This window comes from Elgaria multicarinata, chromosome 1, assembly GCF_023053635.1.
Source record: "Elgaria multicarinata webbii isolate HBS135686 ecotype San Diego chromosome 1, rElgMul1.1.pri, whole genome shotgun sequence".
NCBI classification, from domain to species: Eukaryota; Metazoa; Chordata; class Lepidosauria; order Squamata; family Anguidae; genus Elgaria; species Elgaria multicarinata.
Window position 1 is genome coordinate 29,833,304 of NC_086171.1, and position 20,836 is coordinate 29,854,139.

The 20,836-nt window shown below is 42.6% G+C and overlaps 1 protein-coding gene across 2 annotated transcripts in view; it reads left to right on the top strand.

Moving 5' to 3' along the window:
* CCNY (cyclin Y) overlaps positions 1-20,836 on the top strand; it is a 129,384-nt gene that overhangs the window by 103,350 nt on the left and 5,198 nt on the right. For both annotated transcript variants that reach the window (XM_063125613.1, XM_063125620.1), the window contains 4 exons: positions 2,300-2,357; positions 3,460-3,579; positions 15,097-15,263; positions 20,102-20,264. In XM_063125613.1, coding sequence (XP_062981683.1) covers positions 2,300-2,357; positions 3,460-3,579; positions 15,097-15,263; positions 20,102-20,264 — 508 coding nt within the window. The remainder of the gene's footprint in view (positions 1-2,299; positions 2,358-3,459; positions 3,580-15,096; positions 15,264-20,101; positions 20,265-20,836) is intronic.

Consider the following 20,836-nt stretch of genomic DNA (forward strand, 5'->3'; position numbering starts at 1 on the left):
GATTTAAAAATGGCGGCCATGATGCCCTTCCAGGATGTCACACGGCCATCTAGACTCTGGGGGAGGATCGTGGAAGCTGGTAAGTCCGCGATCCTCCCCCTCCCTCCCTCTACACCCTATGGTGTAGACATGCCCTACGTCACTTCCAAATCGGACAGAAGATCCCCCCACCCCTATATAATGTGGTCCAGTGATAAGATTTGGACCTTAGAGAACCGAGTTCAAATTGCAACTTAGGCCAGCTCTACACCAAGCGGAATATGCTGGTTTGAAAAATGTATATGGAGTGTGTTGTGGGGCCCAACAGTTGTCACTATTGTTATAAACTGTTTTAAACACTAGGGTAGATCCTGCCTTAGATATAAACTCAGTGGAAGCCTTTGTGCAAGTTGCTACTGTGAATAATCCATAGCAGACAACATCCACATGTAGCCACCCATCCCGCACTCCAGTCCTAGAGAACACAAAGCATAATTCGCATACCCCAGAACTGAACTATACTACATGCACCCAACAAACAAGTCTTCAAGTTGCCTGTCTACTGGACCCAGTAACATCTGACATTGCCAGCAGAGTTATGGCCCATCTGTTGATGAGGTTATAATGAAGAAGTTTTTTAAATCTGCCTTTGTTTTGCTTTAGAACTTTGCTAACTGCTAATTGGTTAAGATGCTACTATGTATAAATATACCTGCTTTTCACCCTGCTAGTTGAGAAGTTTTTTCTCTGTAGGGCTTACAACCAGAGTGGATTTTTATCATTGACACTGCCTCTGAGGGCTCAACTATACCAAGCAGATATTCCACTATGAAAGCGGTATGAAAGCAGTATATAAGAGGCAGGAGCCACACTACTGCTTTATAGCGGTATTGAAGTGCACTGACAACTGTTGGGGCCCATTGACACATACCATATACCGCTTTCATAGTGTTATATCCTGCTTGGTGTAGATGTGTCAATGGGCCCCAACAGTTGTCAGTGCACTTCAGTGCCACTATAAAGCAGTAGTGTAGATCCTGCAGTGCACTTCAATACCTCTATAAAGCAGTAGTGTGGCTCCTGCCTTTTATATACTGCTTTCATAGTGGAATATCCTGCTTGGTGCAGATAAAGCCCTCAGTCTCAGTTTTCCCATCCCTGTAAAATGGAGCAAAAGGTAACCTGTCTCACACGTTTGAGCATGAGCAAGAAGGAAATCTTGTCCCCTTTACCCTTCTAGATAGAGTGTGCTATAAAAAGCGAGTCATTTTTTTTTTTTAAAAAAGTAGAACAGTCTGACCGTAATGGCTCTTTTTTTTCTTGTGACATGTATATCTTTTTAAAAAGCAAATATTTGCTGTGTGCACTAGAATAGGAGTATTACAAGATTTAAAGGATATATAAATTTCCCTGTAATTAAAAAACATTTTCCCTAGTTCCTTATATCTTACAGGAATCAGGAAAAGGAAGATCAGAATCAGTTCCAAGTTTGCTTATTTAGCAAATATTTGTGGGTGGCAAAACAGAACAAGTGTATAATATGAAGGGTTTGTGTATGGCAGTTGATCTTGCAGTTGTATTTTATTTTGTTTAGGAATTACATTTACATGTGCATGTAATGGAAATATTTGTATAGTATAAGGATTAAAAGCCCATGTACTACTGGTAGATCTTTAGAGTATAATCCTAACCCCCTGATGTTGCTTACTCCAGGGAATTAGGAACCCGCTACCTGTGGAGAGGAAAGCTTCATGGGCAGAAAGCTACTGCCAGCCAGTAGCAAGCAAAATGCTCCAAAACTGTGTTCTGTCGGTGAGTCAGAGCTGGCTATGGATCTGCTGGACCCAAAGCTGTTCTGTTCCCCCCTCAAGAGTGATATGTAGCTAAGGCTTTAGCTAGACCTAAGGTTTATCCCGGGATTGTCCCAGGGTCATCCCTGTTCATATAAATGACACACAGGATATCCCGGGAGCAGGCAGGGATGACCCCGGGACGATCCCGGGATAAACCTTAGGTCTAGCTAAGGCCTAAGAGTGCAATCCTATGCGTGTTTAGACAGAAAAAAGTACTACAACTCCCAGGATCTCCCAGCTGGACAAAAATTACATGGAAAGGAACAGAATCATTGTCCACAACCATGTGGCTTTTTCATGCATGTTACTGGAGCAGTGTGGGAATAAGCCACAGATAAGCTATTCCCAACACAGAGTCTGAATAGGTCCTTCAATCTGTCCCAAGAATCCCTCTCCACCTCTTCCTCTTCTGTGGTGTAACAAGTTGCTTACCATTTCCCCCTTTCTCTCCCCCTCTCTCTTTCCAGGGACACAGATGGAAGAATGCTCCTAGATATTTTTGATGAAAACCTCCACCCCCTTTCGGTAAAGCTCATCTACTCCATCACTATTTCTTTTCATGGAGATGGATTCTGCCACTTCACTCTACCTTTTCTATCAGGGGTGGGAAATATTTCTTTTCAGTCTGAGGGCCAAATTCCGTTTCAGTGAAGCTCTCGGGGGCCGCATTCCAATAGTGGGTGGGGCTGAAGGCAAAAGGGGCATGGTCAAAAATACTAGAATATTTTAACTTAAAGCGCTAACTGGCAATGGTGTGTGTGTGTGTGTGTGTGTGTGTGTGTGTGTGTGTGAGAGAGAGAGAGAGAGAGAGAGAGAGAGAGAGAGAGAGTTCCAAAGCAGTAGGTGGTTGGGGAAAATGGGGTGCTGCCAGGAAAGGAGCATGGTCATCTTGAAAACCACAGAGGAACAGATTTGGCCCACAAGCCCAAGGTTCCTCACCCTTGCTTTATATTACTGCTCCTCCCCCTGCCCAAATTAGGGTGCAAGCCTCTGACCTTGGGGGCTTACAAGTATCCAATGCAATGGTCACAGAGGATGGAGAGGATCCTCTCCTCCATGCTCCATCCATCCTGCAGTTCTTGCAAGACACTTGATTTTGAGCGTCTACCTGGGAAAGCTTCGGAGGGAGAGGGGACAGCCCGCACATCACACAGGAAGAGACAGCAGCTTCTGAGGTCTCCTCTCCTCCCCACTTTTGGGAACACCCCCTTTTCTCCCTCTCCACGCTCAGGCCTTAGCTAGACCTAAGGTTTATCCCGGGATTGTCCCGGGGTCACCCCTGTTCATGTAAATGACACACCGGATATCCCGGCAGCAGGCAGGGATGACCTCGGGATGATCCCAGGATAAACCTTAGGTCTAGCTAAGGCCTCAGTGTACCGAGCACGGAGAGGCAGCTATTGTGGTTCACCCTGTGATGCCTGCAAGGAGGAGTCGGAGTGAGCCGGGAGCGCAGTTTCCTGGCTCCAAACTTGGATCGCTGCCGATGAGCTCGGAGCCAGAAAACCGAAAAATCCTATGTCCCCCCAGTTGCTGTCTAGGGGACATACGATTGTTCGCATTATTATTATTATTATTATTATTATTATTATTATTATTATTATTATTCACAATGTTGTTTCCCCAGAAATCCGAAGTGCCACCAGATTATGACAAACACGACCCAGAGCAGAAGCAGATTTACCGCTTTGTGCGAACCTTGTTCAGTGCTGCTCAACTGACTGCCGAATGTGCCATTGTCACCCTGGTGAGTACGCAAAGTGCCTTGGTTGAACTACAACCACTTTCAAGATCATAAGTTTACAACTTGTGCCCGGGATCGAGTCCACAGATCCACGTTCATCCCTCAATGACTTCACGTGTGAAACAGCTGCCAGAAATTTAACATCACAAACTTCACTTTAAAGCCATTGCTCTTTCTCTTGTCTTTGGTAGAACTGTCCTTCCTTTTTCTAACATCTTTTTAAATACTTGAAAATTATTCCCATTTCTCCTTAAATTTAATTTATGCAGTTCCTTCAGTGTTTCTGTGTATGAGTCAACTTCTAAAATTCCTTCACCCTTTCATGTTTCAAAATATACTGCTTGATGTGTAATTCCCCAAACTGATTTCCCCCTTCCTAAGGTCAGGGCTGGGCAGGGGGGGGGGCAGTTGGCATGGGCCTATGATTTTGAGGGGCCAACTCTGAGTCCCCTTGGGCAAAGTTGTTTGATTTTTCTGTTGTTGATGATGAATTTGCCCAAAGAAAAGCACGTAAAGCATTTCTGAATGTGAAGAAGTGATGTCTTATAGACATCTTGAATAAAAGTGCTTGCTATTACCTTTTTTTTATAAATCCTAGTTCATATGTATTTAGAACTGATTAAAAAATACTTAATGAGAAGTATGGGGCCTACATTTCCTATCAGACCCGGGCCTACTACCAGCTTTGCCTGGCCCTGCCTAAGGTGTGTGGTTTATGGTATTGTTTCTCTTCCCTTTCCCCCTGAATTATCAGTGCTAAACATATCTGGAGGTGAACACCCACACCGACACCCATGCACACCCACACTGCACCACCCAAACAACCCTGTCTTTAAGAAGGCATTGTTTAGGCTCAGGATGTCATGACAGATTTACACAACCAGTTAATAAGTTCTTTCCAAAGTTATATATCCATGTAATTTGTCCTGGTCACGTGGACAGAAAATATAGATGTTAGCTAGAGTGGTGCAGGAGCAGCCAAATCAACAGTGGAAATCCCTAGTCAATCAGAAAGCTCACTGAATGACCTTGGATCAGTTACACCCTCTAAATCTAGGCTACTTACAGGGCTGTTGTAAGGATAAAATTATATCCGGGGCGGGGGGTGGGGTACTGTGTATGCCACCCTGAGCACCATGGAGCATGGGCATTACAGATTGTTGTAAGCCACCTTATGAGGGCCTCTGCCCTGAAAGGCAGCCAAGAAATGTTTTAAATAAATAAATAAATAAATAAATAAATAAATAAATAAAAAAAATCAAAATAAAACAAATAAAACAAATCATTTACTGTAAAGAGGCCCTAAGAACTGATGTTTCCTCAACCAATGTATAGGCTTTATAGCCTACAAATCTAAGGTTTAGATTTTATTTCTTCCTTAAGAACAGTGATTCTATGCTGGAATGTTTTGTTCCAAAGATATTGCCGTGGTTCCTATCTAATGACAACCCTGAGTACGGGTTGACATTGAATCATGGGTTTTTGTTGAATTGTGGGTTGTCGTTACGTGCAGACCTTGTGCCATAGTTTATCCATGGGTTGTTATCCGTGAACAACCCAGAGCTCACAACCCAACAACAAACTATTGGTACTCTACCTGGGTATGATTGCAGAGGTACCTCTTTGGCTAGGCAGCCTTCCTCAACATACATACAAACCAGGTCGTTGTGTGCCTTTTGCAGCAAGGCCCATAACGATTTACAGAAGATTGTTTAGGAGTCGGGCAGTTGCAACCATTGTTATATACAGTAAAGCAATCTATTTAAAGAGAGCCTATTCTAGATTATCTCTTTCTCATGCAAAGGGATACTGTTACAGACTGCCCTGCTGATGGATTAATATAACGCACAGGTGTGTAGTGTGGAGGAGAATCGGGTGTAAGCATGCAGGCACCCTGTGGGTGTTAAAGACTGGAAGTTTTCCATGTTTCTGAGATGGAATGTAAATCATGGTAGCTTCTAGCAAACAATCTTGGACAACTGTCAGCAACTGACAGGGACATTAATAAGATCTGATGGATGTTCAAAGGGCTGTGTGAGTGACTGGCACACATTTTCAGCTGATGTGAAGTGAGTTTTTTTTAAAAAAACAAAAATAAACTGAGTGTCTTACTGAGACATAGCTGGTGAACCATTTGAATAACCGTGGGTGAAAGTCGCCCACCTAAAAATAAGGCCTTTGAAAGATGTTTCCCCTGCATGGGTGTAATTGCCTTGTTCCAATCTATACTGCATATGTTGAAGATTTACTCTTGTGTGGTTTGGAATACGGTATCAGTTTTGTTTTTCTAGGTCATGCCTTGGTAGATATGGTAATTGGGAGATCGAGGCCTCAGCTAGATGAGGGGGTGAAAGGGTGACTATTTCGCGATTTTATGATCACAAGATCGTCGCTCTCGTTTAGACGCGGCGCGCGACATCGCGGCTGCCATTTTGTTTGAGGTTTTAAACTCATCTGCAAAACAATAAGTTTTTTTTAAATAATAATAATAATTTCCCCACTCCCCCCACCCCACCCCTGATGGGCACAGGGCTCCTGTGAGAGTGACAGACTATAGGGAGATAAACCATGGGAGGGGAGAGGATTCATTTCTTCTCACCCAAGGGCCCCTTTTTTCCTTGAATCGCAATAAATCCCTTCCACTTTATATGTGATTGTTTAAACTCCGTCCTGCCAAAAACAGGTCTGCTGCTACCTTGGCTAGCTTCAGCCTCCAACTGGGTTATATTTGTGTGGTGGCTTTCTGCACTACAGCACTAAACCACAGGCATGGCAACCACAGGGGGTAGAGCCTTCAGGGGGTGTTGAAAAAGTTTGTCTTCCTTGCTTTAGAATCCGGAAACATGTGGCTAGATCCCAGTTTGTGATGAGGCCTGCCAGGCATAGAAAGAGTACCTGTCCATTTAGTAATTCTCCCTTTACAGAATTGAAAACCCACACCAAATATTTTTCCTACCCCTTTCAAAATTCCTATATGTGGGAAGACCTTTGTAAAATTGTCATCTGGGGCTGGTCCCCGGCCACCTGAAGAGAACATAAGAAGAGCCATGTTAGATCAGACGAAGGGTCCATCTAGTCCAGCACTCTGTTCACACTGTGGCCAACCAGCTGTCGATCAGGGACCCACAAGCACGACGTGGTACAACAGACACTGGTGTATGTAGGCTTACTGCTAATATTCATTCTAAGTTAGCTTGGGATTGCCTCTCCCCCGTCCTACCACCCCCCTCTTCTGAGTTCTTGGAGTTTTGAGGCCTGGGTTTTGAGGCAGTGAACAATCTTTTCCACTGAACCGCAATCTGAACTCAGGGCCTGTTATATACTTTGTTGAGGAGTCTAGTCACCCAGAGCTTCTCTAAATGAGCAATTCACAGCATGCTCGTGTTTGGCCACTCATAGAAGTTTGTGGGTTCATTACATGATGTCATCAGCAATCCAGGACCCCTCTCGTGCTACTCCCTGGAAATTGTGGATTTTTAAAAAAACAGATGATGCAGGGAATATCTGAGAAATTGCACCATCTCCCAGTGTGTAATCTCGGCTTTGTGCTATAATAACGCCACTAGATGGCGGTGTCCCATTAAAGTGAATGGAGCCAGCAGAGAGAGGAAGTATTCAATTTCAAACCAAGTGGCTGCCTGTGTAATAGTACCAATCACATCCCAGAAAGAAAGCAGATGCAGAAAGCCATGGTAAGGCAGCACAATTTTTTTTAAAAATGCAAAGAAGCTCCCAGTTTGCAGTACATCCCTGTGGAGCCAAAGCTGAATTTGCTGTACATGCTATACATAACTTGCTCAGGCGCATGTGTATACATTTAAGGAGCAATCCTATGTTTCCCAGACAGCATCTGGGGGAAATAGGATTGTTTTTCTTGGCTCTAAGGTTGGAAATAGGGCTCTGATCCCAGAGCCCAGAAACCACACTCCCACGTCCCAACCCCTGCCCCTTATAGCCAGCATGGTTCTGGCTACATCTCCACACTCAGAAATAGAGTGTGGAGATGGGAAGATGGGGTGTTCCTGGGGGCAGGGAGGGGAGGAGACTGGGGCATCGGCCTTCCGTCATTTACTATGGCCGGTCCAGCCTCCTTCCCTCCTGTACCAAAGCATTGCTTGCTAGATGGGCAAAATTGCCTGTCTAATAGAAATGTAATGCAGCTGGAAGCGGAGGCAAAGTTCACGTCTACGCTGCAGTCGCCCTGCACTGGCTACTTGGCAGCCTCCATGTTCAAAGACTACTATCCTAGACACATATTTTGTATGTGCTCTCTCTCAAATGGAGCAAAGGTTGTTGGCAAGTAGACAGGAGAGATGTGAAAACCTCCCCTGAGACATTTCACTAATCACCTTGAAAGGTCTTTGGCTTTCCTTAAAATTCCTCCTGGATCTTCCAGGTTTCTTTTCAATTTCACTGTAGTTGGAATCTGGTGCAGCTTATTTTAATTTTTGAAATGCAATCACATCTTTACACCACCATTCGTTTAAGGTGGTATATGGGGTGGGGGCGGTTATCTGTTGTTTAGTACTGTCAATTTCAGCAGGATTTGCTGTAGCCACCATGCTCAATGGCTTCTTCCTTTGCTTTGGAAAGACAGATCCCCAGCAGGGAAAAGGATGGGTGAGGCAAATTGCCATCCCTCCATGCCTTTTAATTAAGTTATATCAATTAAAGACTGTTTTAACTCTGCAAGAAAAAGCAATTCATAATTAAACACAATCTATGTAATTTTCTCACAGGAGCTGCCAAGAGATTCCTTGTACCAATGCGTGATGAAATTAAAATTAGAGGAGAAGACGGTTAAATTATGATCCACATGCGTTAAAAGTCTTAATGGACATTAATTGAATATGATTTTTAGTTTTTTCAATTGCTGATTGAAATATTGCCCCAAACGATTTCTACTTTATGAATAGCTTGAGGGTTTTGTTCATTCGCTTGACTGTTGACCTTGGCTAGGTCGGAGGAAAAATTGTGATTTAGTCTACAGATTTAGGCCTCATCTACACCAACCAGGATATTCCACTATGAAAGTGGTACAAAAGCAGTATATAAAAGGCAGGAGACACACTACTGTTTTATAGTGGTATTGAAGTGTGCTGACAACTGTTGGGTCCCATTGACATATACCATATCCAGCTTTCATACCACTATATCCTGCTTGGTGTGGCTCCTGCCTTTTATATACCACTTCCATAGTGCAATATCCTGCTTGGTGTAGATGAGGCCTTAGTCTGCTTACTTATCTCGGATTAAGACCCATTTAAAAGTGTGAGCCTTACTTCTGAGTGCACATGCATCAGATTCCTTTTTTTCATGCAATCTTACTCATTTCTACTTAAAAGTAAGTTCCATTGAACTTCATTGAGTTCAATGCAATGTATTCTTTCATTAGTGTGGTTTGCAGCTTTAGACTATATTTGTTATTATTATCTCTCTCTTCTTCCTCATGGTGGTTTTTCTAGATGAACATGACGGGCTTTGCCAAGTCATCCTGTCTTTTACTGATTCAGAAATTCCCTGACTGTTGAACATGTTTTAAGTATGACTGCTTTGTGGATGTTGGTGTGGATATATTTTGATAGGGCTAGTTTCTGAAGGTTTTGTGTAAAATCTTTTGATGTAAAATTTAAAAATTATTCTCATCATCATCATTATCTATTCAATTTATATCCCACCTATATATAAAATACTCTAGGTGGCATACAAAGTAAAAAATAAATAAACAAGATAAAATAATAAAACAATATCCTAGGCCGCATACAAACATGTGTTTATGAGCAGTAGTGAAAATGGTTGGGAATGTTCACCTGTTAGAATTGCAGTAGTACTTTTTACCTACATCTGCTGAGTTTAGAGTAAGCAGAAGGGCAGCTTTGGAGAAACATGAAAGCGACTTCTCACTGCAGCATCAGATGTCTACTAGCTACAAACGACTAAGGCAGGCTCCTCATGGGAAGAGTAGCACATCTTTAAATGTGGCACTCTTTTTACATAATCAAATGAGGAAGCAGACTGCTCATTGGGACAAACGGTGTTCTGCCCATTGGGACAATTGGTGATAAGGAATGGAGTGAAGTCCTTACACTATTTTGAAGGACAATTTGTGGCAAAAAGAGCATTCTGGCATGGTCACACCGTGAATACCTTTTGCACTACAGTCTGCTGACATGCAGATGGTAGCTTGCACTGTAACAGTTCTGTTACTTTGATCTTCATTGATGGGAGATTCTGGCTCCGTAGCCCATGGTCGCAGTCTTCAGGGGTAGTTTCCATCACGGAAAGTGTTGATATGGTACTAAAAGGGTAAAATAATTAACAGGAACAGCCATTATGAGTATTCTACCTACCTTCCCAGCAGCCTTACCCAAATTTAATGAGAGGCTATGACTATTTACTGCCATAAAGATGGGTGGGATGGGTGTAAAGCTGGTGTGGAAATACATAATATACTCACACGCTTATAAAGTGAAAGGTATTATGTGAAAGGTAATGCATACTTCAAGGATGCAGTAAGCAGTAAGGCACACTGTCTTACTGCAGATGTAGTACTGATTATTACTTTAGTCATTATTAAAGCTTTTGACAAAGTCAATTAATTACCAAAGATTCCTGATCAAACTTATCAGTTGTGGAATAGGAGGAGAGGTCTTCTTCTGAATCAGTAAATGATTAAAGAACAGAAAGCAGAGAGTAGGAATAAATGGTCAGTTCTCCCAATGGAGGGATGTAAACAGTGGGGTCTTACAGGGACTTGAATTGGGTCCAATTCTCTCCTGCCACGCGGGAGGCCCGGGTTTGTTTCCCGGCCAATGCAACAAATTTTTACCAGCTTATCTGGTGTGATGGCATGGGATGCTGCAACCTTGATGAAGCTAAGCGGATCTAGGCCTGGTCAGTTTCTGGAAGGGTGACTACCAGGGTACCCCATTTACATCGATTCCTGCACTGAGCAGAGTGTTGGACTCGATGGCCTTGTAGGCCCCTTCCAACTCTATGATTGTATGATTCTATGAATTTGTTCATAAACGATCTGCAATTAAGAGGGAGCAGTGAGGTGGCCAGGTTTGCTCATGACACCAAGGGCAAATCTACACAGAGTCTTCGGGGCGCCTGGAGTGCGCCTGCAGTGCGCCCCGAAATCGATGATGTAGACAGTACCGTAAGCGTTCCAAGAAGAGGTGGAGGAGGAGGAGGCCCCGCATCGCCCCTCGCGGGGACGGGGAGAAGAGTTGCTGGGCCCGGCGGCTTCGCTAGGGAATCGGCTGCGTCCTTGGTGCCGCCCGCCGGCCTCCTGTTGCTGGCGAAAGAGCCACCCGGGTCATAGAGCTCGGCGGAAGAAGCCGGCGGCGGCTTCTTCCACCGAGCTCTCCGACCCGGGTGGGCCCGGGTGGCTCTTTCGCTGGCAACAGGAGGCCGGCGGGCAGGTGGGCAGCGCCAAGGACACAGCCGATTCCCCGGCGAAGCCGCCGGGCCCGGCAACTCTTCACTCCGTCCCCGCGAGGGGCGATGCGGGGCCGCTGCCTCCTCCTCCTCCTCCTCCTCCGCCTCTTCTTGGAACGCTTAAGGTACTGTCTACATCATCGATTTCGGGGCGCACTGCAGGCGCACTCCAGGCGCCCCGAAGACTCTGTGTAGACTTTGCCCAAGGCATTTTGGATGCTTAAAATAAAAAGGGATTGTGAGTAGCTCCAAAAGGATCGCTCCAAACTAGGAGAATGGGCATCAAAATGGCAAATGGAATTCAGTGTAAACTTAAGCATCTGCAAAGCACGTGTAAAGTAAAGCAAGTGTAAAGTGATACATGTTGGAGCAAAAGCACCCCAACTTCTGTCAGATGCAGAAATGACCACTTTAAAATGACTAGCATTAGAAATATTGGTGCTAAGTAGTTCTTGAAGTTTTTGTATTTTCTTTTCAAGTAAGGTTGGTGATTAGATGATGAGATCTTATACATGCTTACTCCAAGAACATTAGATATGGTGTGTTAATGCCAAGCAATTCCTATTATCACAGTGACTGGTTGGTTTTTCTCTCTCTTGCCATTTTAATATAGCAAAACATTTCTTACCTCTGTCATTTTCTTTTAAAATTAACGTGTTGATTGGCCTTTGGTTTCCTCTGCACTAGGCAGAGATACTTTTATTTTATTTTTGCTGGGGAGCTTCTGGGTTTTATTAAGTTGTAAATTTTAAAGCAAAATTAGAAAACATTTATGTGGATTTGTTTGACACTTATGAGAGAGTCATCTTGATAGTGGCTATCTCACTTTACAGCACTCTTTATATTGGATACAGTAATTGAATTGTTCTAATCCTGGCCTTACACCTTGCAGGAGCACTCCTGTGATTTACAGTCCTATACATGTCTACTGATTAATAATAATAATAATAATAATAATAATAATAATAATAATAATAATAATAATTTATTTATTTCTTACCCGCCTCTCTGTTTGAATCGAAGCGGAAAACAACAATAAGTATAAAATACATAAAACTGAATTAAAAACATAGTATACATTAAAACATCCTAAAAACACCCTAAAATTCCACTGGATAGGCCTGCCGGAATAGATCAGTCTTTATAGCTTTCTTAAGTGCTAAAAGACTTTTAAGTTGATGAGTCTCCTCCAGCAGGCCATTCCACACTCTGGGAGCAGCAGAAGAGAAAGTCCTCTGGGTAATACTTGTCAGCCTAATTTTGGCAGACTGAAGTAGATTCTTCCCAGAGGACCTGAGTGTGCGGGGTGGGTGGGGTGGGAGGGATTGTACGGGAGAAGGCGATCCCGCAGGTAGCCTGGACCCAAACCATGTAGGGCTTTAAAGGTAATAACCAACACTATACTTTGCTTGGAAACTAATAGGCAGCCAGTGAAGAGATTTTAAAAGTAAGCCCCATTGAGTTCAATGGAACATATTCTACTCCTCCTATTCTATAGCTAAACTAATGTCAATGAAAGTTGACTCTGGGTAAAATCCAACATAAGTCCTACTTAGAGTACACTGATAGAAATGAAGGGGACTTAATTCCCATTCATTTCAGAGAGTCTATTCTAAGTAAGATTTATGTTGATTTTACCCTCTGTGTAGGAGTCTGGAAATCCTAGCAGAAGAGATATTTCCATTTTGTCCTTTGTCTTTCTTGATGTAACTCAACCCTCCAATTTTCCCAGTAAATGACCTTATGTGCTATGGTGCATAATCAGGGGGTGGGTGTGGGGGGCGGTGGAGAGAGAGAGAGGGAAAGTGGTCTCTTTTGAGTCCTATGTTGATCCTTTTGCACATGGACAGGTACGCCTTAGTTTTCTGCAGCCTTTTATATTGCTTTATTGCACTAAAGTGGAAATGTAAAAGCAAAGGATGCAAACCCTTAATGTTTTTTTTTTAAAGCTGGATTATACTTCAAGTGTATAAGTCAATTCTGTGACAAGTTGCACATCCCTAAATTGAGGGAAATCAACACTTTCTACAACTATTATGTTGTAAAAGTAAATTAAAGTTTAGGCTTTCTAGATATAAATTGTTGCCTGTTAACAGGAGAGGCTGCAGACTCTTTGTGAATAGTAATATGACCCTTTCTGTCTGGCTTGTTCAGAATGCATATAACATATCTGGCATTGTTATAACATTTTCTGTAACATGGGAATTCTCTAAAGTTGCAGATGGGTTTTAATGTATCTGCATCTTTACTAGTGTATAAATTTGTGCTACTTTGTGACCTTTGGTGTTAAGCTATTCCGCCCCCCCCTTTTTTTATTGTGAATATCAACAAAACAGAATAGAAAATACATCATGAAAAGAAGAAAAAACCCAACACAAAAAGATGGGGAGCTGTGTTGTAAAGAAAATACATAGTGTTGTGAAGAAAATACTGTAAAGAAAATACATTGGGTACAATCCAAGCAAAGTTAAGCACTTTTAGTTCTCATTGATTGCAGTAAGAGAAAGTTGATCACGCTTGAAACACCATTGAAATTTGTGGCACTTAAAAGTGCGTAACTTTGTCTGGAGTGGACCCATTCTGTCTGTGCAGCCCATCTGTTTATTGGTGTTAATGACCAAATTCCATCCCCCAGTCAAATGGCATAACCATCACTTCTCACATAGATTATCGTGAATAAAAGTGAGTAAATCAGTTTTGCATATGAATACGACACAGCTTGGTGAAAAAGATCATGCTTACAGTTCTTAGGGCTTACTCCCAAAATGTGATTAGCAAGTATTTTTTTTAGGGGAGGTCTAGGTTGAGAAGGGATTCTGGAATGGCAGGCTGAAGTCCCAAAGCCTTCCCATCACCCCTCCTTGTCTCTAGATTGTCAGTTGGAAAGCTAGCATTTTGAGCAGTTTCTGATCTCTATTACAGTTTATCCAAATAATACGCAGAGGTCGAGTCCTTTCTTACAGTTTAGTAATTCTTGATTTCCATCACTTGGTGACTGTAAATATCAAGACTCTGTGTGTGGGGAGGAAGGGGGGGACTGAAGATTGTTGTCCAATGCATATAGAGGTCACCAGGTTGGGGAACACTGACATGGTGTTTGAAGGTCCATAAACTGAGGATATAGCCAAGCCTTTAGACCAGGGGTGGGCACATTTGAGGGGGTCACTCGGACGACCCCTTCATGGAGCACCTGAAAAACATTGGCAGTAAACTGCTACCGTGTGCAAAATGGGTCAAATTTAGCTTGTTCTGAAGCTAAATTTTTCCCTTTTAGCACTTCATAGCAGCTACAGAGCACCAAAAGGATCCGCTTGGTCCCCTTAGTATGCATGCCAAGTTTCCCGTGTATAGGTTTCTAGGTCTTGGAACTGTGGTGATGACAGGCACTGTCACATAATTAGCAAAGCTTTAGCAGCAGCGTTCCAGCGTTTGGCTCCCTGCACGGCTCCTGAGTGCCTTCCTCGAAAGAAATACTCACACAAGTAGATTCTTCAGCAATAGAGTTGACTGAGGCATATAATCTTAACGTCCCTATCCAAAATCTTCCTTTAACAACGAGAGACATATACATCACGACCATCAACAACCAGCAGGAAAAACAAAGGTATATATATATATACATACATTTCCTACACAGTTTCATCATCCAATTATTCAATTAACGGATGATGCGAGAAATTCTTCCCTTATCTTTGACCTTTACAGTTCCAGCACTGATGAGTAATACCTGTGTGAAACTCTGTGCCAGGTCCAGTTTTCTTCCAGGGCTTGTCTTTCTGTGGATAATTTTTCCGCCTTGACAGGCACACACCCTCTTTTATTATTAAAGGTAATTGCAGGCATGGCTAGTTTATTTCTCCCCTTCTTGTAAGAAGTTTACCATTGAATAGATGGATGGATGTTGTAACTGAAATGTGGGCCTTGCCATTTACTAGGTTGTAGAGCCTGCAGCGCTAACATTTTGAAAACTTTCTGTTACAGTCAAGCAAGCAAGGGAGTGAAGGTTTCTTCTTCTACTGTCCATTACTATTTTGCTAGAGAAGCACAATGAACTCTGAACATAATGTGTCTTTTCAGGTATATCTTGAAAGACTTTTAACTTACGCAGAGATAGATATTTGTCCAGCAAACTGGAAACGAATTGTGCTGGGTGCGATTCTACTGGCATCAAAAGTTTGGGATGACCAGGCCGTGTGGAATGTGGACTACTGTCAGATCCTGAAAGATATCACAGTTGAGGACATGTAAGTTCAGTATTTTATCCCAATATTATGGTTTCTTTTAAAATGATCTACTGTATCTATCTATCTATCTGTTAAAAAGCCATCAAGGTGATACACAGCAATTGTAAACAAATTCCACCCAGTCCTGTAGACTCTGTAAATACAGCTATTTCTGTTTTGATTTACCATCAGAATTGACGGTTATTTTGACTGCTATTTTTTTTGTAACTGACTTGTTTTACTAGGATGATTTACCTTGCATTGTATGCCAATTCTGGAGGCATTTCACAGAAAAGCGATTTCGTGAATATAAATAAAGCAGATAAATAAATATGGTTGAATCCTGGCTAAATTGGTTGAACTTATTATTATTATTATTATTATTATTATTATTATTATTATTATTAATAATAATTTATATAGCACCATCAATGTACATGGTGCTGTACAGAGTAAAACAGTAAATAGCAAGACCCTGCCGCATAGGCTTACAATCTAATAAAATCATAGTAAAACAATAAGGAGGGGAAGAGAATGCAAACAGGTACAGGGTAGGGTAAAACTAACAGTAGAAAGTAACAGTAGAAGTCTGCACAACATCAAGTTTTAAAAGCTTTAGGAAAAAGAAAAGTTTTTAGTTGAGCTTTAAAAGCTGCAGTTGAACTTGTAGTTCTCAAATGTGCTGGAAGAGCGTTCCAGGCGTAAGGGGCAGCAGACGAAAATGGACGAAGCCGAGCAAGGGAAGTAGAGGCCCTTGGGCAGGCGAGAAACATGGCATCAGAGGAGCGAAGAGCACGAGCGGGGCAATAGTGTGAGATGAGAGAGGAGAGATAGGAAGGAGCTAGACCGTGAAAAGCTTTGTAGGTTAACAGGAGAAGTTTATATTGGATTCTGAAGTGAATTGGAAGCCAATGAAGAGATTTCAGAAGCGGAGTAACATGGTCGGAGCGGCGAGCCAAGAAGATGATCTTTGCGGCAGAGTGGTGAACAGAAACCAACGGGCTGATGTGAGAAGAAGGAAGGCCAGAGAGAAGAAGGTTGCAGTAGTCCAACCGTGAAATAACCAGTGCATGAACAAGCGTCTTGGCAGAAGAGACAGACAAAAATGATCGAATCCTGGCAATATTATACAGGAAAAATCGACAAGATTTAGCTACTGCCTCAATATGAGGAATAAAGGAGAGCGAGGAGTCAAAGATAAAGCCAAGGCTACGAGCTTCCTTGACCGGAGTAAGCGTAACATCATTGACAGTAAGAGAGAATGAGAGATGAGGAGAAGGTTTAGGAGGAAAAACAAGCAATTCAGTCTTTGCCATGTTAAGCTTCAAGCGACGATGAAGCAGCCAAGCTGAGATATCTGAAAGACATGCCGAGATACGATCGTGAACATCAGGAGAAAGTTCCGGAGATGACAGATATAGTTGTGTATCATCGGCGTACAGATGATATTGGAGGCCATGAGATTGAATAAGCTTGCCCAAGGGCAACATGTATAAGGAAAACAACAACGGGCCAAGCACCGAGCCTTGCGGAACCCCTGCTGAAAGGGGAAAGGAGGAAGACGAGCTGCCATTAGCCAACACGCTGAAAGAGCGACCCGCTAGATAGGAGGCAAACCAGTTATAGACAGAGCCACAAAATCCAAGGTCATGAAGGGAATCTAAGAGAAGATCATGATCAACCGTGTCAAAGGCTGCAGTTAGATCAAGGAGAATAAGAACGGAATAATGGCCTTTAGACTTGGCAGTAAGGAGATCATTGGTGATCTTAGTAAGGGCTGTTTCGGTGGAATGCAGAGGACGGAATCCAGATTGAAATGGATCCAAAGCAGAGTTACTAGAAAGAAAGTCAAGACAGCGAGAGTAGACTGCACGCTCCAGGATCTTTGAAACAAACGGCAACAAAGAGACAGGTCGGTAGTTAGACAGAGATAGCCTATCAAGAGTAGGTTTCTTGAGAATGGGAGAGACTGTAGCATGTTTAAAAGCAGAAGGAAATGAACCAGAGGACAGAGAAAGATTAATAATATGTAGCAAGGAAGGGAGGATAGCAGGAATAAGATTAATAAAGACGCGAGAAGGAATCGGATCACGAGAACAAGTGGAAGGCTTCGAAGAGCGCAGTATTGTAGACAGTTCATCCGCAGAGACCGAAGGAAACGCAGAGAAATTTGCAGGAGGAGCTGACAGATGAGGAACAGGAACTGGAAGAGGAGCAGAGCTGGCCAGATCAGAGCGGATAGTTTGGATTTTAGCATTGAAAAAAGAGGCAAAGTTATTAGCAGACAGAGAGGCGGGGAGAGATGGCGGATTAGGCTTCAGAAGAGAATTGAAGGACGCAAAGAGCCGCTGAGGATGCCTAGCATTTGACTGGATCAGCGTTGAGTAGTACTGCTGTTTGGCCAGTGAGATGGCAGAAGAGAAAGAGGAGAGTACAAATTTGTAATGGACAAAGTCCGCCCGGTCCCTGGTCTTACGCCAAAGGCGTTCAGCTGCCCGGGAACAAGAGCGAAGGTAGCGGAGGGAAGAGGTGAGCCACGGTTGGGGTTGAGAAGGGCGAACTATCCGAGTTGAAGATGGAGCAAGATTATCAAGAGTTGAAGATAAGGAGGAATTAAAGAAGGAGACAGCTGAGTCCAAGGAGACAGCCGAACAGACAGAAGGAAGTGAGGAGGCTAGAGACTGGGAAAAAGCCTCATAATTGATAGATTGCAAGTCACGACAAGAGCGAGAAGTGGGACGTGAAGGAGGAGGATTATGAGTAATATTGAAAGAAACTAGGTGATGATCTGACAGCGGAAAGTGAGCAGTAGAAAAGTCCAACACAGAGCAATTCCGAGTGAGAACAAGATCCAGACAGTGTCCAAGGGAATGTGTGGGTGCATCAGACCAAAGCTTAAGATCATAAGAGGAAGATAATGAGCGAAATCGTAGAGCTTATGTTCCATTGGAATCAATGGGATAAATTAGCTATGACCTTAAGTCTTCTTGATTAAGCCTGTTTCCACTTGTAACCCTCCTCTTTTTCCCCACTTCTTCCATTTCTTTTCTTACTGAGGAAAATAAGGAAAAAAGATGAATAACATCGCAATGCTTTCTGATTGGTAGCGCTAGGAGCCCTCTATCTGGAAGCACTCCCTGTTACTAGCAGTAAAGCTTGAGCCCATTCAGTGTTTGCCAGGCCTTCCAGGCCAGCTGGTTGGCAACTCTCTGGCTCAGTTCAGACAACATGTTAGTCAACGCGTTGTGAAAACTCCATTCAACGGTTGAGTTTTTTGGGGGTACTCTCCACACAACATGTTCTAACTCCACCATTGTATGACTGTGAGCTACTGTAGAGTTGAGTAAAATCCATCACAATGTTTGATTGACAGTTCCTTTGCCTTCAGACATTGCCTTCAGACAATGTCCCATCAGACATTGCTGCAAAAAAATCTCCAATCCCAGCAGCTCTCCTAGAGCAGTACTCGTATTCGCCAGTCTTGCCAGCGAACTCTGTAGCCAGTGGGGAAAATCAACACAATGGAAAACTCCATGGAGCCCGCCACACAACATGTTACACAACGGTTGTGCAGGAACTCTCCTCTGCACAGCGTGGATATTCAGGGTGGAGTGTTGCCCCAAGAAATCTCCACCATTGCATGGAGTTTTCCCACCAGACAACACATTTCTCAGCAGTGGTGTAAAAACTCCACTGTGGAGTTCTAAAACCCCTGCTGAGAAATGTGTTGTCTGAACTGAGCCTCGTCTTCTCTTCAAAAGGTGCTTTTTCCAGTCCCATGAAAGCCTGCCAAGCTCAGACTGTTCTATCTCTAGAGCATATTTTCAATGTCGGGATTCTGGAACTTGTGAAATAATGAGAGTACATCTGTGCACATTCAAAATGCTTTCCTTGGTCACCATTGAATAATGTCTTCCAACACCTATCTGTTGGATTAGGGGTCAGGAATTCCATATTGGAAGGTGTTACTTACATGCAGGCTTGAACCATTGCCATTCAACATGTTATACAATGGTTGCCTTCACCATCTGTTCACACAGGAGCAATTGATTAGTGTGTGAGGAGCTAGAGACACTCCTTGATGTACCTAGAAAGAAAACAAATAGAGTTCTAAAAATATTGTACCTTCTAAGAAGACAAGGGCCAATTTTTCAGAGGAGAAGCAGAAACGTTAGATGAGTGAAGGAGGAAGAATGCCGAATCGCAGCGAAGGATCTATTTATTAGGGCTTTCAGGCTTAATCAAAGTGGGATTGGTGCCCTTACACACACTACCTTTTCCTCAGGATGTTCTGGACATTCCTTCTCTTCCATTGTGCAGCCATGGTGTTTGCTGCACAGGTACATAAAGAGGGAAAAGGTATTTATATTTGTATTTTATTATTTATAAACAGTATAAATAATATTGTGTCGTTTAGGGATTCTAGTCCAAAACGCCTTTTACAAGTCAGAATCTGCAGCAACTTGTCCAACCAGATAAACTACAAGCAACTGATGCATAATCCTGATCTAATAATTTTTGCAAAAGTAATTTTGTATTGGCTATTGAGCACCTGCTGCTAAATTTGGTCTTTGGCACTTGTTCCATTGTGAGGCAGAAGCATGGAATGAAAACGAGTGCTTGATATTCAGCAAATACCATAAGAGAAAAGCTCAAGTATGAAAAAAATATCTATTGGATATAAATATTTAGGGCAGGAGGAAAATTTCCCAAACAGACGGTACTGAAGATAGCCCAAGTTCCAAAGCTGATGATGCATCTTCTTGCTTGGTGTTTGCTCACATCCCCTGTTGCAGATTGAAATAAATTATAGTCCTGTAAAATGAGAGCTAACATGTGCCTTTGCATTTATGTTGCAGGAATGAATTGGAACGCCAGTTTCTTGAGTTGCTTCAGTTCAACATCAACGTTCCCTCCAGTGTTTATGCCAAGTATTATTTTGATTTGCGATCCCTGGCAGAAGCAAACAACCTTAGCTTTCCACTGGAGCCCCTCAGCAGGGAAAGGGCATACAAACTTGAGGTGAGAGCCTTGATTTCCCCACCTCATGGACATTTCAGACTGACCTTATTTTACGAGTGAGCAAAAAAGCCAAAAGGCAATGGGTGGACCTAGAAGTGCATCCGAAAGGATTTATTATTGCCAACACATTTCGGACTATGTAGAGTCCTTCATCAGGCCAGTCTGAAGGAATTTTTAAAAAGATATAGTTTTACGAAAGTAGGGAATTCTACAATCATAAACACTCTCACAATATACTTTAAAACAGTTTTCTAAAATTCGTTGTGACGAGACTCCAAGATGCATAACAATTCATGTAAAATAATTAAAACAATTTAAAATAAAGTGAAATCAGAAGGTTTATTTCATATTACAAAGATAAAAATACTTACTCATTTAACAATATAAACTCACTTATCTCCCGAGTGATAGTGTCCTATGTGTGGTGAATTGCAGAGGAATGTCGAGTATATAATGCCAACATTCCTCTGCAATTCATCACACATAGGACGCTATCGCTCAGGAGATAAGTGAGTTTATACTGTTGTATGAGTAAGTATTTTTATCTTTGTAATATGAAATATACCTTTTGA